Raw genomic sequence first — 17,503 nt, forward strand, 5'->3', positions numbered from 1 at the left:
TATCCTCACAGCTATCCTATGAGGTAGATGAGGCTGAGAGATTATGACTTGGCCAAGGAAGGTCACCACATGAACTTCAGTGCTGAGTAGAGAACTCAACCAAGACCTTCTCACTACTGGTGTGGCTGTCTTGATCTTTTATATCTCTGTGTTTTTCATCTCCATTGCTACTTATATCTCCACCTGTATAAACTATTTTGAGATCTTAGAGGGCCTTATTAAGCGCATTCAGTCCCTACAAGGGGCATCTTACCAATCCACACAACAGACCATGGAATCACAGAGTGCACACAAGTAGTGTAGCTCCCCGAAGACCTGGTGCCATGTTGCACCAGACGGTTTTGTGCACAGCACTGGTGGTCCTTGACAGTTTTGCATTGAATTACAGGACAGAACCTGATACATATAACCAGGGCAGATGGAGAACCCTTCAGTTGCTATTTTTGTCTTTCTGTACAGCAACATAGCGAGCAGAAATTCAGCACACAAAGCTTTTCCATATCAGAAAATCCTCACCTGTTGAATTTCTGCTTTTCATGTAAAGCATAGGTGTCAAACTCGCGGCCCTCCAGATGTTATGGACTACAGTTCCCATCATCAGCAGGCTGGCAGGGGATGATGGGAACTGTAGTCCATAACATCGGGGTGGGGCGCGTTTGACACCTGTGATGTAAAGGCACAGGAAGCCTGCTTTTAAAAAAGATGGCTCAGTGCAATCCTGACCTAAACAAACAGACTGTCTTTAAAAGGACAGTCTCTGTGGAACATTTTCACCTCTGCCCTCTCGTTTGTCTTCTTCACACTTCTGTCCATGCCCATCCCATCAAATCTTGACTGAACTCTTCTTCTCTTCATCCTATTCTGAAGCTCTGCACAAAGTTTTTTTCTCTGAGCACCTCCAAGGGTCCCCTGAAGGTCTCGCCTCACGTTCAGTGCAGGCGCCCCCCTCCTCGCGCACTTTCCTTCTTGCCCTCTCATTTCATCCTCCAGCACTCCTGGGGTCGCCCCCCCCCCCCCGCTCCGCCGCCGGCTCGGTTCCTTCCAACAAGCCGAGCTCCTGCGCCCAGGCAAACTTGGAGAGAGCTGCCCAAGTGGGATTCGCTGGCCAGTGCCGGCAGCAGCAGAGGCAGGGCAAGCAGGAGGAGGAAAAGGAAAGGGAAACGGGGCTGAGCCGCCGCCGCCGCCACCCCCCGCCCCTCGAGAACTCGTCCGCTCTGCCCGAGGGGACGGAGGCAACGCCAAGGGTGGGGGGAAGCTGCGCGCCCACCGGGAGCGCCCGCCACGACTAGCCGCAGCCTCAGCAGCCCACTGGCCAGACGCTGCCTCGCCAGGGCTGCCTCCCCTTCCCGACGCCCCTTCCTCGCCCTGGCGCTGGAAATGAAGAGGGTTTGCACGTTGTCCCTCTGGCTCTGGATCGGGATCGTCTCCGAGGCAGGTGAGGAAGAGGCGCCGCCGCGCCGTCCACGAAGCGCCCCCTTGCGCCGCGCACGCTGGGGACCGGCCGGGGTGTCAGGAGGGGATCGGACGACGGGGCTTGGAAGAGGTGGAATACGAGAGGGGGGGGGGGCACTGTGGTTTTCCCGCCCTCGCTCTTACCAGTTGGGCTGGAGTCACCCAGTGGCACACTGGCTTCTCTCGCCCTGGTGCCCTGACCTCGCAATTGTACCCAGGGCACGGCGGCCACTCTTTCCCCGCGCTTGCTTTACTCGGCATCTGCTGCTCACGTTCTTGCCGTTCCTTCCCTTCCCTTCGGTCTGCCGCTGTCCACCACCCCGCGTCAAAACCCGACCTCTTTTCCCCCTGTGCCTTGCCGCTTTCCCCGTTCACTCCTTCACTGTGTCTGCCAAACCTCTCCCTTGCTTTAGCCAGTTTCCCCTCTTTTCAACGCAAATCCATAATCCCAGCGGGGGAGCGGTGTTGGGTCCGTAGCCTCAAAAAGCAGACGGAGTCTTGAAGCACCTGTTAAAGACTAATACGAATGCACAGTTTTACTCCACCATAAACTTTCGCGGACTAGGGTCCACTACTTTAGATGCAAACTCACTGCAGCTGGACGAGTGAATTTCAGTTCAGGAAAACCTGAACTGGGGGAGAAATTGTGCTAGTCTCTAAAGTGCCACAAGAGTCCCATCATGGAATTTTGTCAATCCAGCCGCTTTTCCCCACTAACTTTGGCCAAATGAGCTCCATTCCACCAGCAGAGGGCCCTCTTAGGTGACTAATCTCATCCTCCAGTTGTGTTTCACCAAGTTATGGCAGTGAAGGGAATTTTGTACAGCTTTCTAAGCTAATGGACTACTAGAGCAACGGGTATTTTCTGGAAGGGACAAACCTCCACTAGTTCCTCAGGAAATTCATACTACCATCTGGAGCAATTATGTACTGATCTATCCTGCCTTTGTCCTGTATTGAGTCAGAGTGTGCATTTTAAAAAAACAAAATGTGCTGCTGCCTGCCGGTCATATGTAATGGCCATTGTGTGTGTCTCATGAAAGACAAGCCCAGTCATATGATATTCACAGGTATGGTGCTATGGCTGAAGGAAACCAGTCAACGCTTCCTTTCCTGTCTGAAAATAAACAGTAGAGGAACATAGTGGGCATGGTGATGTAAAAGAAATAAGGGAAGTCATTAATTTATGAATCGTAATTTATTAGCCAGTCACTAGTTATGCAACTCTTTGAAGATATGAGCTCTGGACAAACATTGGTGCCTCTTGGGTTGTAATGAGACGTCACAACAGACTCCCATTAAGGCAAGACTGTGCAGGAGCAGGACTGGTTGCCGTGTGCATGCCTCCCTCACCCTTCCTGGATGGAGCACAATGAAGGTTTCCCAACCCTCTATGATGTACAAATGCAGGCACTCAGGTGAATCAGAGTTTATATACTCCCCATAAGCTGGGAATCCAAACCATAGTTCAGTACAAGTATTGTGTATGTGTAAGGCCAAAGTAACAGCTGTCTCACCTGCATGCTGGAACTGTTTCCAATTTAAGATGAATACTGAGATTTAAGTGGTTGCATATAGGAAAATACATTGTTGACCCAGCTCTGTCTGATTAAATAAACAAAAATGTCCGGAAGATGCCAGAGAGACTTGAGGTTGGAAAGATGTTCTGTGAGGGAAACAAATCATACAATAAATCTGTAAACCGCATTGACAGCGATGGAGAAAATGTTTCTGGGGAGAAGCATGACTTGCTTAAAATCAGATGGGAGAACAAGACAGACCACAGGGAAAAATCTTAGTGCAGGAAGCTTTGCATGTGGTAAGATCTATTTTTGCCTTAGTGGGCTATTTTCTATCATCCAAACTCCATGAATCATCATTGTTGTGGTGTGTTGTTTACTGTACTTAAACATGATCTAAAGGCCAGGTCTGAAGTAAGCAATAGTAGGGAAGAATGGGTGCTGCAAGTCCAGTGCACCAACACTGGGCAATAATGCTTGGAATGCATAGTGCTATGCGTAAAGCTTACTACTTTGGGATGAAGTGTAGTGTCAACTTTTTAATGCCGGACTAATGAATCTTGCTATGGTCTTGCAAAGGCCGTAAGTCAGTAAGTTACTTCTAGGGACCAGTATGCTGTGCTTAAGCCCCTTTTTTGACTGACATGGAGAGAACTGTACCATTCAGCATGTGATGCTTCCTCCATAAGGAACATTAAAAGAATTTAAAGAGTTTCCAATAACACTTTGCTGTGTTCTGAGCTAACAGCTGGAAAGGAATAGAGAGGAAAGCATCGCAAGAAGACTGAATGTGAGTTGGGTGGAACAGTATTTAATTATAGTAGGATCCATTCTGGGCATGTATCCTGAGCTGTGTGGTTCTACATATACAACAACTATACTATGTGCATCTAGCAATACAATATTTTTTGTTCTGCCCCACCTTGATTAAATAACCTGTTGGACTCCTCATGTTTATGTGCATATGGTAAGAAATGGGCTTTAAATACTGGTATCTTTACATTTATTACTCTTAGCCACCAGTCTAGATGTAAAGACAGTACAAATATGTTGACCAATGAATGAACAAATGCAGAACCACATGCTACCCTGTTGGTAACTTTGTGTGTCAGCTTGTAAAATTGTGCTCTAGGCATCAATATGGGCATAACTTCCAGTTCTTCTTCCAGTTCTTCTCCAGTTCCTAGATATAAGGATGTCCAAACAAAGATACGAGTGACGGTTTCTTTATTCCTGAATCCATTTACTTAGCAGTGGGAATGGCTTTCATGGAATAACTGTGTGTAGGGGCCAGTTTATCTGGCCTCCTGTACACAACCATTTTTGACACCTCTGGCCCTTATTAATATCTCTCGCAAGCATTTTTGAGACAAGATGTGTAAAATGTAGAATGACTTTCTTGGAGAAACCACAATCAAAAGAAGCACATGTCATGGTTCTGCACTTGTCTGATTAGTAGATCTATGTATTATTCTGAATCAGTTGAGTTTCAAGGAAAGGAAAGTGATGATCAGTTCTATTGCAATCATGTATTTGAGCATCTAAGCTCTGGAAACGGTGGTTGCAAAAACTGTTTACATGTGTGTACCTGGAACTAAAACAGAGTATCTGTATTCTACTGTTGTACCTTAAACTGATCGTGATGAATTTTTAAAAAGAAATCTTAAATGTGGTCTAGGATTACCCCTATTTAAAGGTAGGTGACATACTTCTATATGGCTTGTTTTACTATATTTGGGTTTTGCCTGAAGAACCTATTCTACGCCAACTCCTTGATGCATATAATCCATTGTCAGTTATTGATATGTAGAATGGAAAACCAATGAGATCTGTAGCTGTCTTTCCTTTAAAGGCCTTCTTGCTGCTTATTTAGAGGCATTCAGTTTCTTTGGCCTAGACTGTTTGAGAGAGGCATATGGTCCATGCTGGATTCCATTTGCCTAGTTAACAGTGCCATCCTAAATGGTTACACCCTTCTAAGTCGGGTGGAATTAGAACAGTGTAATTGCTTAGCATGGCACTGTAATTCTCCATGGACAGTGAGAGTGCTAAAAGCATCCTTTTGGCTCAGGGCCAAGGAAGATTCACAACCTCTAAGAATGTATCTGGGGAAGGCAGACAAATCCTTGTTGCAGACATGGAGGAGCATGCTGACACCGCTACGGAAGGCATGTGGAATGTATTATGGCCCTGCGATGCCTAGATAGGTTCCCTGCACTTTAACACCTGCTGCAATGAAGACGCTTCATGTAATACATTAAAAAGACACTCCTTGCTCTTTGTCTCTTGTGGCTTGATGCTAGGCATTCCAACGGATTGTAGGGTTGTCATAACATTTCCTTTGCGGACACAGAAATACTACAGCAGCTGCTCTGTTATCCAGTGACTGGTTAAATTAATCCCTGGCTCTTCATTGTCTCTCGCTGTCCCAGACCCTTTGTTTATTTCATGCTGTTAATTGGAAAGGTTAGAGTAGTCCCATGGGTTGCATTTTATCTGTGGGCAAAATTGTAATGATTCAAAGTATGAAGTGATATTGCCTCTCTGACATATCTCATCATTAGGGGCGCACACCAAAATTGGATTAATATGTTAAATCGGGAAGATGGTGGTCAGTGACTTTTGTGTGTAAGCATAGTTCAGCTTTTTGCATAATAACACCAGATTTTCAGATATCCTTTCGTGAATACGTAACTGTGTACTTAGGGAAAAAATTAAGTTCCCTGTGTACCTTCTCACATAAAGCACCTCAATCTAGATCCAGCTACTTGAATTGTAAAGCTTATCAATGAGTTAGACCAGTGGTTCTCAACCTGTGAGTCGCGACCCCTTTGGGGGTCGAATGACCCTTTGGGGGTCGAATGACACAGCCCAAGACTCTCTACATCAGTGTTCTCCATCGTAAAATGGATAAATGTTAGGGTTGGGGGTCACCAAAACATGAGGAACTGTATTAAAGGGTTGCGGCATTAGGAAGATTGAGAACCACTGAGTTAGACCAAGTGATGATAGAAAAAGCAAAGCAAGTTGGCAAGCAGTGAGCCAACTGTTATGCTTACATTTGTAAATGTCCCCATTAAATGCAGAAAGAGAACAATTTTGTACAGTTACAATGTTATGAATTACTAGCCTCTGCAAGGACAAGGAACAAATGCAAAGTTGCACACCACATCCAAGAAGGCATGCTGTATTAAGTGAGATTGTTTGTGAACATGGCCCTCACATTTTCTAACAGTTATCTTCAGATCCCTCAAACTGAAGTAATTGCACTGACATTAGCAAAACAAATCCAAAGGATTTTAATAGTGCTATATTTCCCCAGTTAGTTCTTCTGTATAATAATAATGTGTTATTTCTTTAAGAGCTTAAAGCAATTATGTTTTTAACTGATTAGAGAGAAACAATAACTCAACATGATATTCACTGTAAAGAGAGCTGAAAGTTTATTTTTAAAGACAAGTAGGGTCTTCATAGCAGTAAGCAAAAGTGCTTCTAAAATGGCTTCATAATAAGAAAAAATCTGTTCAGTGTCCTGGGAATATGTCAATCATGGGTCCCCAACCTTGGTTGCTTCCACATAAAAATTTAAACATGCAAACTGGAGTTCAGCTTCTTTTTTTTTTAGTATCCTCACAACATTGTCATTAATTGTCCACTTTCCATATTTTCCCCAACTTTACAGCAAACATTTTGTCTTTCCCAAACCTGATAATGTACAATCTTTTTCAAAAGATTTCCATCAAAGCATTTTTGGATGCTGCGTAAATGGGAAAGTACATGTTTTTGCAGGTTCCACCCATATCAGCCCAATTTTCCTTCCTCAGACCCCACCCCAGCCACTACTAGAGACCTTTTTCAGGCTTTAAAAAAATAGCAATTAATGTTTAATTACGTTGTAATGATCCCTCTACTAGACCCTGTGAATTCCCAACTTTTCTTTTCTTTTTCAAAAATGTAAGCCTCTGGCACTTTTTGTTGTGCAGGTATGCTTTTCCCCTTTTATCTTTGCACCAAAGGGGCTAGATATTAACTTTATTAAAATGAAAGGTGGGCATTCAGAAGACCCAGTAGAGAAATCATTTTAATTTTATAATATTATAGCAATATTTTGTTTGCTGTTTTTCAGAAAGCCTTCAAAAAGGGGATGATGGCTATGGCTGGGGGTGGGGGTGGGGGAGGTGAGACAAGGAATGTGTGGGAAAAATGATTGCACGGGTACTCCATTGCCAGATAAATGCCTCTGCATTCTTAGTGGCAATGAGCTACATGAAGAATCATCACTGTGGGGAAATAAGCCCTTGTTGAACCTGTGGGGACATTTGGAATGTTGAAGACAGCCAGTGGGCAGTGCCAAAAAAAATGGCTGCCATGTGGGGGGAGGGGCAGTCACAAAATATTAGCAGTTCCAAGCCAAACTCCTTCCAGTGAAATATGAGAATCTTTGTTTTGGGAAGATATGGGAGAAGCAGATGGGTGCCAGGAAATACACTCTGTGGCACCATGGCTTCCACAGAGCACTCTGGGGATCACTGGTATAGATAGTGTAATGCTAATAATGTAATGTAAACTCCTCTGTAAGGTCAAATAAAACATAATGCTGGGGATCACTAAGCATATAATTGATCTGCAAAAGCAGCTGCAGTGGAGGAAGGTAATACCGATTGGAGTCACAAAACTGGAGAAGGAAGGTTAACTGTTTCTTGTCCTATACCATTTCGGCAATTGGAAATGCCCCTCATCCTCTTTTAAGCCCCAGAAATCCATTGTGCCTGATGTTTTTTCTCCCTCCTAAGACTTGAAGAAGTCAGGGGCATTTCTAACTGGGAAAATGCAGTAGAAGAACCATTAAGCCCTCCCATTCTTCCCAATGTCTGTCTAAGTGAATGCTGCATTTTAAGTCTTAATTTATTTTTATCTTTTTATTGTCTGTTGTTAATGTTGTACAACGCCCTGAGCCCTCCAGGGGAGGGCGGTATAAAAATGCAATAAATAAATAAATAAATAAATAAATAAATAAATAAGTTACAATCTGGGTATACAAGCACAGATACCCAGCATGACGAGTGGCTTGGCCCTAATCAGCTCATGTTTTGGGAACATGTTTAGGTTACCTTGAATGCTCTTAATTTACACAGCCAACAGCTTGGTACCAAAAGTTTAAATATGTGAATTGCTGAGACACTCATTTATTAAGTGGAAGATACGTGATAAATTGTTCAAATCAAACTTTGTTGAGTGTTCCTCTTTCTAAAGCTGGGGTAATACGTTGTGCCTTACTGCTTACATGAGTTAAGGTAGCTCTTATATCATCACAAATTATGTTCCAAAGAGTTTAGTGAAGATGGTTAGCTATGGTGCCAGGCTTGATGTCCAAGCTTTTGCTGGTGAAGGTCAGTAGTGGTTCATGGGAAAGGAAAATTTGGCAGCTGGGCCGGATGTCCTGCATTTCCCCTCTTCCTGCAACCGCCTGAACTATGTTCCTTATTTAGCTTTCCTGATGGGCAGGAGGAATGCAATTGCGGAAACTGTCATGACCTGATAACAGCTCAGAAACCCCTTTATGATGGCAGGCAATAGGGTAGTTTTCATTTTAGCTGGGATAAAGAAGGGCAGCATGCTTGGCCTGTCCCCATCCCCCTTTGCTTTGGCACATTTACCAACGTTTTGAGGCAGTAAGCGTGTCTGTATTTCCCTGTGCTTGCCGGCTCACTAACTTGTAGACAGTTTACGCTGCATTCTAATCATAACATAATGAAGGCTTGAAATGATGATGTCCTTTGATGTGGGCGGCAGAACCAGCTGATGCAGGAAGGAGTTCATGAGGAGAAGGGGATCCTAGAGCAAAGCCTACTGGCTGAAGTCCAAGCCTGGACAGAATATTCCATTTGCTGATGGTGACAATGTGTCAGCAAGGCCAGTGATAACAATGGAACAGTGTGTGGTGACGCAGGGCTGGTCAGCTGGAGGTGGGAGGAGCACCTTTATGTGCGAGCGGCATCAAACAAAACATTATGTTTATTTACTATACAAGATATTCCAACATGGTCCGTACATCGAAACATAGGTTTAAAGTGAAATATTTCCATGTAAAAATCTTACATTAATCACTGTAATACCAAAAGTCGCATCCAGTGCTTCATCATCCACCATTTCTTCTTGGAGCAAACAACTTATCCAGTTCAAGGTCCAGCAAAACAGCTGTTAGTAACGTCATACACATACTTAGCATTATGTGTTCTTCAAAGTGATCTCAACAAAAAGCAATGTGTATCCAACTGTGATCTGTGGTTTAAAGTACATTGTATATCAATGGTTTCATCTTCCCCATGGCAATTGCTATATGGAAAACAAAAACTCTAGGGAGAGACAGTTTGAAAACAGAAATGGGAAACATGAAACCAAATCCAGAGTATCATATAACAATCACATTTTCATTCCACTGAAGATGACAAGGTTATTCCGGGGTGGGGGGGGGATCACAAAGACAGACATACAGTTATGCAGATGTATGCAATAAGATTAATTTATGCCATTCATCAAGTTGTTGAGTATTAGATTTTTAAATGCAGGACGGAAGAACTGCATATCACAAAGAAAATGAAGGATTCCTAGGATCATGTTTTCCTCATAATTGGAGGCAAAGGAATATTTGTAGGTAGAAATTACTGTCCGGCCAGACAGTGTAGCCTCTCCAGTGTCTATTTGATGTTGGGCCATATCAGTTTTCCCAGGAAATTTTGAAAAGATGGCCTGATATTCCTGGAGAACAGCTTTTAGCTGCCACTTTTGTTCAGTGGTCAGTTTGGGGAATATCACTGCTTCAGGCAAGGTACTTTCTCTTTATCCCAGCCTGTCAAAGCAAAAGTTTGAGGTTCTTCACCTGTCGCTGTCATCACTAGGTTACCCCTATTATGGTATGGCTTTAACATATTTACGTGCAACTTCCTACTGCGCCCTCCATCAGAATAACTTCAATATACAGATGCCCGCAGTGATAATTTTGCCATTGTGGCAACAGACACGGTATAAATGTAATAATAAATATAATGGATGAAAGGTAGGTGGGAAGGAAAAAGAAGAGAAAATAGGGAAAGGTGAGGATATGGGGGTTGCCAGGAGGAAGGAAAGAAGCAATATTGTGGGGAAGGTAGTATATTAGGAGATGAAGTTCCCCCTGCAAGTCCTTGCCAGTGCACTACCATACAACTAAGACCAACCCAGCAGCCAGCAGTATGCGACTGGGCATAATTTTTCCAGGTAGAGGCTGCTTGGGAAAGGAAAGAAGGAAAGTTAAAAACAGGAGGGAAGATAAAGGTAGGTTAGCTGGTGAGTAGGAAGAAGATAATGAAACAGGAAATGGAAATTGACTTTAAGGGAAGGTGAGTACGAAATACTAAAAGGGGACAATGAGATGTCCCCTGCAAGTCCTTGTATCATCTAATAGTAAAGATGGCAGAAATTCAGAATGGTATAATGGTATACTAACACTATTACTAAAAGTGTTATAAAGATTATGACTGCATGAAACCCTTTGGAAGCTGAATTGTTTTCCAACACACTAGAACATACATTATTCTAAAAACACAATGAACTAGTAACTCAAAGACCATCCAAACACCTCAGAGACTACACCTCTTTCCACACAAAAGCAACCATAAAATCGCAACAAATGGGCTTCTCGAAAAAAGGAAGATAATGATTGGGGGGAAAAACAGTAGATTAATTTATCTTGAATTCCCACTATAAGTTCATGTACAGATAGTGGTTGCCACCTCTGGGTTGGGAAATACCTGGAGATTTTGGGGGTGGAGCTTAGGTACAGTGGACTTACTCTACTGCTTTGGTGACTGGGAAAAATGTCCCAGTTGGCAGTAGACTACAATCCAAAGAAATCAGTGCGTGCTTTGTATAGTTCGCTATTTCTATTGTTGATAGTTTATACAATTTCATTTTTATACATCATTTTACACATCATTTTTAAACATTTATACATTTTTAAACAAATATTGAGTTTATATGGAACCTTAGCTAGGGTTAAGATCTGGGACACAGCTACAGAAAATGGCACCAGAAGCAAGCACTGAAATTGCATCCCCACCCCTTCAACATCTAACTCCCATCTTTTGGATAATTGTACAAAGGCACAACACCTGCCAGTTTCTCCTGGGAGTAAACCTTAGAACACTATGCATAGAGCGGGGCATATAGAAAAACAGTATGTCATTTGACCACTGTTTCAATAAATGGCCCTTTTAAATCATTTTTATTTTATCATTTAGGAATACATATTAATTGGCAGACAGTGTGACTTAAAGTGGTTCCAGTAATAACAAAATATGATCTGCCACCTAAATTATAAAAAATGTACTTAACATTTGCAAGTGATAGTTACATCAGAAATAGTGATTTAAGATTCTAGCACACAAACACAATGTGAAAATATAGGTATAAATGTGTAATTGTTGAACTATAGTTTTGATAAGTACTCATCTTGCTCTGTGTAGTAGTCACACAAGCCTGTACTCCCAGGATTTGGCATTTCTCATTATTTACAGCCCCTCCCCACCCCAGCTATTTAGACAAACATAATCTAATGCTGTCTAAAGACCTTTCATTCCTGGCTTTTTGTCCTCCACAGCAATAGCAAGTCTTGGGTGGATTTTCAAAAATGTGCCAGTAGCAATACATTGAAATTAACTAGCATTAAAATGTGTTCTTTTAATGTCAGGGCTGGAAAAGTGATGTAATATTTTCATATGCTAGATAAGAGTTTCTGTCTTAGCTGCTTTCAATGTAAATGGACAAGATTATGCACTGAACTGACCTCTTACTAACACCAAACAAAACATGTTTTCTTACAATGGCAGATAAAAGAAATAATAATAAATATGGCCCTGGGCAATTCTACACAACTATACAAAGAAAGGTTAACATGACAGTAAGTTTGGTCAAAGATAATTCCAGAGGGGTAGCTGTGTAAATCTGTGTAAAGCAGAAGCACAGTGGCCTCTTAAAGACTTTTTTCTGGCATGAGTCAGAGCTTGAGATCCACTGGTATCTAGTTCAAGGTGGACGGAAATTCTTGCTTCTGCCCCATTTAGTTGTATAAGTTTTAAGAAAAGACTTATAATTAGCTTTACAACCAAGCTTTAGAACTTGACTCAACAACTACATTATTTTCAGACTGCTCATTTGGGATTGCTACAGCCATTATGATGGCTATCTCTTGCTGCCATAAGATTGTCATTTAAGATCATCGTAGTTCCAAATGACATAGTTATCTATGTAGATTAATCCTCTATCTGTCATTACTATACTATTTCAAAAAGATTATAGTGTAGTCCTTCTGACCATACCAAATATTGAAAGCTACGAATACTCAAATCCTTAAAGAATTAAGCAGTCTAACTGCCCAACCCAGAGGTAGGGGCAAAGGTAGTTGTGGAGGTGGCAGGGTCTCTACGCTGGCAGAAATTCCGTCACTGGGGCACTTACTCTGGTGGAGGGGCAAATTCTCTGGCAGGCAGCTGCCAAGGCCTCACAGGACTCCCAGAGTGTTGTGTCAGCACCCCAGTGCCACCACCGGTCCCAGCAGTGTGACAGGGACATTCCAAAGGCATGGCTGAGGGCAGAGCAACGTTAATCGGCTTCTACCCCAGCATTGCCTCTGGGATGGAGGCAGCCCAGGCCATGTCCTTATTTGGTTATGTAAGTCCATAGATCCCAACGGAGGGCTTTTTGGTGGTGGGAAAGCTTTTTGTTTGGTTTTTTGCCTCCCTGCACCACTGAAAAGCCCTCTGGAGGCGGCAGGGCAGCTCCACAGTGGCTCCGGATTGGGCTGCCTGCCACTTCTGTCTCAAGGCGTCTTGTCATCTCAGCATAACCCACATCACAGGCTGGTTGTCAGGGTTAAAACGGAAGAGAAAGAGAACCATGTATGCTGCCCTGAACTCCTTGGAGGAAGGGTAGGATAAAAATATACTAAATAAATAAATAAATGTCAGGGAATTTTAAAAAATCATCATAGATTTATTAGCTGACATGATTGGAAAACATTATTGGTGTCAAAGATAAACTGGAATTGGCAATACACAATCTTGAAGTATCGTAATCAAGATCTGAAGAAAAGTTACAGGGTTATTTTCCTATAAATGCTGAAGTACCATTAACTCTTCTATGATTTGAAGAAATTCAACAGATGAAATTCTCCTAGCAAGGAAAAGCCATAATAATGCTTTATTTGTTGAGTTTCTGTCTGTGAATACTCTCAGCGCTCTGACTGGAAAAAAGATGACAACCAGCCCTAGACAAAGAGATAGCCGTCCCCTTTGCCAATACAACAAAGGCGTTGTCAATTATTGGCAGATACTAAAAGAAATGTGTTCAGCTGTGCAAAGAGCTGCAAATATCAAGCTCTCCAAAGGTATGGAAGGGCTGCTGACAGCTGAGATCCGAGAGGAGGTCTGTGGGGTGGCCCCGGCTGACCTGCTGGCTCTAGGCCGGACATGCGGTTACCTGACAGGCTAACTTTGGCTCAGGACATGTACTCTTTGAGAGGATGAAGCAGGGGAAAGGAAAGCTGACAGGGAGAGAAATGCAAACATGGCCTAATAGTAATGGTGTGGGGGAGGTGTGGAGGAAAATGAAGGGTAAACCTTGCAACAAAACTCAGGAAACCAGGCTGGAGCAAAGCAGGGAAGTGATGAGATAGTATTTCCTGGAAAGGGCCAGGGACAAACGCAGACAGATAAACAGTCAAGAGGACACAAACCAAAGGAAGGGATGCTGTTCCCAGAACTGAGTCCTAGAGGGTGCTATACAGCCGGGCTGGTTTTCACTCATTGCTCCTTTTAGGGCTTAGGATTTTTCTTGAAGGTCTTAAACACATGGCATTAGGAAGCAAAGGAATCACCCGCAACCCTTCATTTCTCTGTTTAATGCTAAATGTTGTTCGCAAAACATGGCAACATGCCCAAAGAAGCTGCATATTAAAATAAAGGCAAGAGCAGGGTCATTAGAAGAGTCATGTAATCGTCCCCAGATGCACGCAGAGCAGGTTTTCAAAAAGGAATATCGTGGAAATCTGCCTTGCATCACGTTAAGGCTGTATTATTCTGTCCAGATTGTCTCAAAATTTCAGAAGCCTACACTTCTTTTTGAGACTAACTGAAATCCCAGCAGAAACAGAAATGCAGAGTGAGTTATATCAAAACCAGAAGAGACTATCTTTGCACATATTTTGTATTATTGTTTTTTTAAAATGAATGTCTATTAGATGGACATTATTGTATTAATTATTGTATTATTGTATTAATTTTTTAAAAATAGGATATCAAAGCCAAAGTGTCATTACATTTAAAATCCTGTTACTAGCCAAATAATCAGATGAATAATAGGTAAATAATAATAAAAAAGTTGCTACTGAATGAAAATCTGACAGAACTTCATGTATTTGATCATAGTGGTAATAATCTCTTTTTATTCAGTATGGGGACCCCTTGAGATATTGGATGATAAGAATTTAAGTAGTATAGTTATATGCATGTAGAAATTTAATTGTTTTAAAGTCCTTTTTCTTGTATGTTTTCTAATTATTTTAATGGCTTAGATCCTGTATAGCATTTTTGAAATATTTACAATGCCATCCTAAGCAAAGTTATACTCTTCTAAGCCCACTGACTTCAATTGATTTAGGATATAATTCTGTTTAGGGTTGTATTATGGCACGTAACCAAAGTCTCATTTGCATACCAACACCTGTGCACCAGTAAAATCACTTGCATTAGCACAGGTATTTTCTTTCCATCAGAATTTCTGCTCCCACTAACACAATTTATTGCACTATGGGAAAAGCCACACTGACAATGAAAATAAGCTTGTGCAAAAGTGTAAGCAGAACAATGCCCTGGAGTGTGTTTAGATCAAGGTCATCCAGCAAGCTTCACAGCAGTGTGAGGGATTTGATGTGACTCCTTGATCCTAGTCTGACACTGAAGCTACTACACCACACTGGCTTTTTCACAATGCAATCATAAGACATCTCCCACTGACGCTGGAATTTCAGTAACTTCCCAAACTCTGTTGCCAGCAAGGATCTGAACAAGTTTTGTTTCACTAATGCACATAGGCTGTTTCCCCACGTTGAAAATATGCCTGGTTTGGCTCCGTTCCATAAAATCCCACACCTTTTTATCCCGGTCTCTCCCTCCCCACCGCAGCCTGCATCTGTGGAGGGGTCAAGTTGATACCGGGATCAAAACCTCCACTTCCCTTTCCACAAGCCCACAATCTGCTCTGCGGCTGCTCATTCCCATTTGGCTGTTTGTTTGGGGGCGGGAAAGTGAAAGAGCGTCCCTTCCCCTCTGCTTGAGGAAGCAACCTTTTTTAAAAACGTCAATGGCTGTGCAACTACGTAGCCACGCTGTGCAAGCGCTCTTTTTTCTTTGCACGATTGTGTCTTCATAGCCACGCAGAGCACACAAACAAACAAAAAGGCACGTCCCAGCTTGCCCAGAGTCCGCCGTTCTGAGCATGCCCAGTCCACTGTGCTCTGATTGGCTGTTGTGTTTGGAGTGGCAGCTTGAATGAACTGTCGGGCAAGCAGGACAAGGAAATTTAAACCTGATTGGTCTCCCCACGAAACCGGCCTTGGCCCGAGATTCTCAAAAAGATTTACCTTTCTGGCGACTTTTGAAAATCCCAGGATCAGGAGGATAGTGCGGGGTAGGGCCAGAACAGAGCCGATTTGGGGCTGGGAGTCGTGGGGAGTCCTCACACAAACCAGGATATCTAAGGTGAGTATCCCAGGATATTTTCCCCGTGTATAACATTTTCCCCATGTGTAACATAGTGTAACATTTTTCTGTTTGTGGTGTTGCCCAGGATAAGCATTTCCGAATCAAGTAAGGGGAAGGGCTAGTCACGCTTCTGTAGCACCTGGAACTGGAAGTTATAAACCTGGAACAGGAAGTTATCGCTTCTTCTTATGATGAAGCATTTAACAGTGTTGGGAAAGTGTGTATCAGTGCTTGGCTTCAGACTGATTATTAACACATTTTAATCTGCCTTAATTTAAAAGCAGGTACTCCATAAAACGAGATTTATGCTTCACAGCCCCCACCCTTTCCTAAATGTTGTAAAAATAAATGACTTTCTTGAGGAGGCGCTGTTGCATTTAAATATTGACACAATAATTGAACAGCCACTTTTGACATTTATAAAGATATGAACAAAAAGCCTCAGCTTTTCCCTCTCAGATGCTTGGCATTTGCAAGGTTTTCTCAATCTGTTTATCTCCCTATATAGTCCCAGTAGGTTTTTTTGTTGTAGCTTTAAGGAACCTAAACATGCAAGCTCATAAGAGCCTTTCTCCAACTATAATAATGTCTCAGAGAATAGCTTAGAGCTGCCAGACCTCCAATAGTCTTTCGGGATATTTCAAAATATTACAATACCATAAAACAGAGTATCCTAACTTCTTGGCGCCACCTATTTTGATCAAATAGTTCCATGACAGTTTCTTGTAGAGTGTTAAAAAATACAAAAAAAAGAAGGAACTGAGACTGAATGTCATAATGTTGTTCTAATAGCTATATAACCAATATGCTGTTTAAGAAACCATCTTTGAATCCCATTAATCCATCCAACTACCAGTGTCAAATTTTCTGTTCATGGGTGAGGTAGTTGAGAAAGCAGCAGTGGACCAGCTCCAGGCTTTTCTAGAGGTCACTTCAGCTTTGGACCCATTCCAGCTTCCGGTCTGGTCACGGGACAGAGAAAGCATTAGTCGCCCTCACAGACAACCTCCATAGACTACTGGATTAAGGCAGGTCAGCACTGCTGTTATTACCCATTCTGGTGGCAGCATCCAACACAGTCAGTCATGAACTACTGGCCCACTTGTTGATGTAGGTGTGTTTGGGACAACCTTGCAATGGCTGGTCTCATTTCTACAAGGTCAGGGACAGAGGGTAGTTCAAGGGGAGAGGATGTCAACATGATACCCTTAGGGGTCTCTCAGGGGGTAATCCTCTCCCCAGTGTTATTTAACATTTACATGTGCCTCTCACCCAGCTAGTTTGGAGTTTGGGGCTGGGTTGTCATCAGTATGCTGATGGCACCGAGCTATAGCTGTTGATGGGGGTCAGCCATATATCACCCCAGCCATTTGTTTGGAGGCTGTGGTGAAATGGTTGAGACAGAGTCAGCTGAAATTGAATCCATCAAAGTTGGAGGTCCTGTGGCTGAGCTTAGGGAGGCATGGGATTAAGGTGTCAGCTTCCCACTCTTGATGCAGTCATACCCTTTTCAACAAAAGGACTAAGGGGAATTGTAACTTCATCCGCATTGTGCTGGATCGTCCTTGTTTTAGAATGCTCTGCTTGGGTCCGTGTGGCTGCCTCATTACCAATGAAGGCACAGGTCACCAATGTAACCAAGATGGCATTTTCCATCTTTGCCACATCTGGCAGCTGGTCCCCTACCTCCCTTGCCCTGATCTTGCCACTGTGAGCCATGCAACATTCACCTCT

General features: G+C 42.8%; 1 protein-coding gene across 4 annotated transcripts in view; it reads left to right on the top strand.

Annotated features, from left to right (window-relative positions):
- Window positions 1-1,187: 1,187 nt before the first annotated feature.
- Window positions 1,188-17,503, top strand: part of FLT4 (fms related receptor tyrosine kinase 4) — a 119,237-nt gene continuing 102,921 nt past the window's right edge. For all 4 annotated transcript variants that reach the window (XM_048491091.1, XM_048491093.1, XM_048491094.1 and 1 more), the window contains exon 1: window positions 1,188-1,435. In XM_048491091.1, the coding sequence (XP_048347048.1) occupies window positions 1,378-1,435 (58 nt within the window). In that variant the 5' untranslated portion in view covers window positions 1,188-1,377. The remainder of the gene's footprint in view (window positions 1,436-17,503) is intronic.

Source organism: Sphaerodactylus townsendi, linkage group LG03 (genome assembly GCF_021028975.2).
Source record: "Sphaerodactylus townsendi isolate TG3544 linkage group LG03, MPM_Stown_v2.3, whole genome shotgun sequence".
Classification (NCBI taxonomy): Eukaryota; Metazoa; Chordata; class Lepidosauria; order Squamata; family Sphaerodactylidae; genus Sphaerodactylus; species Sphaerodactylus townsendi.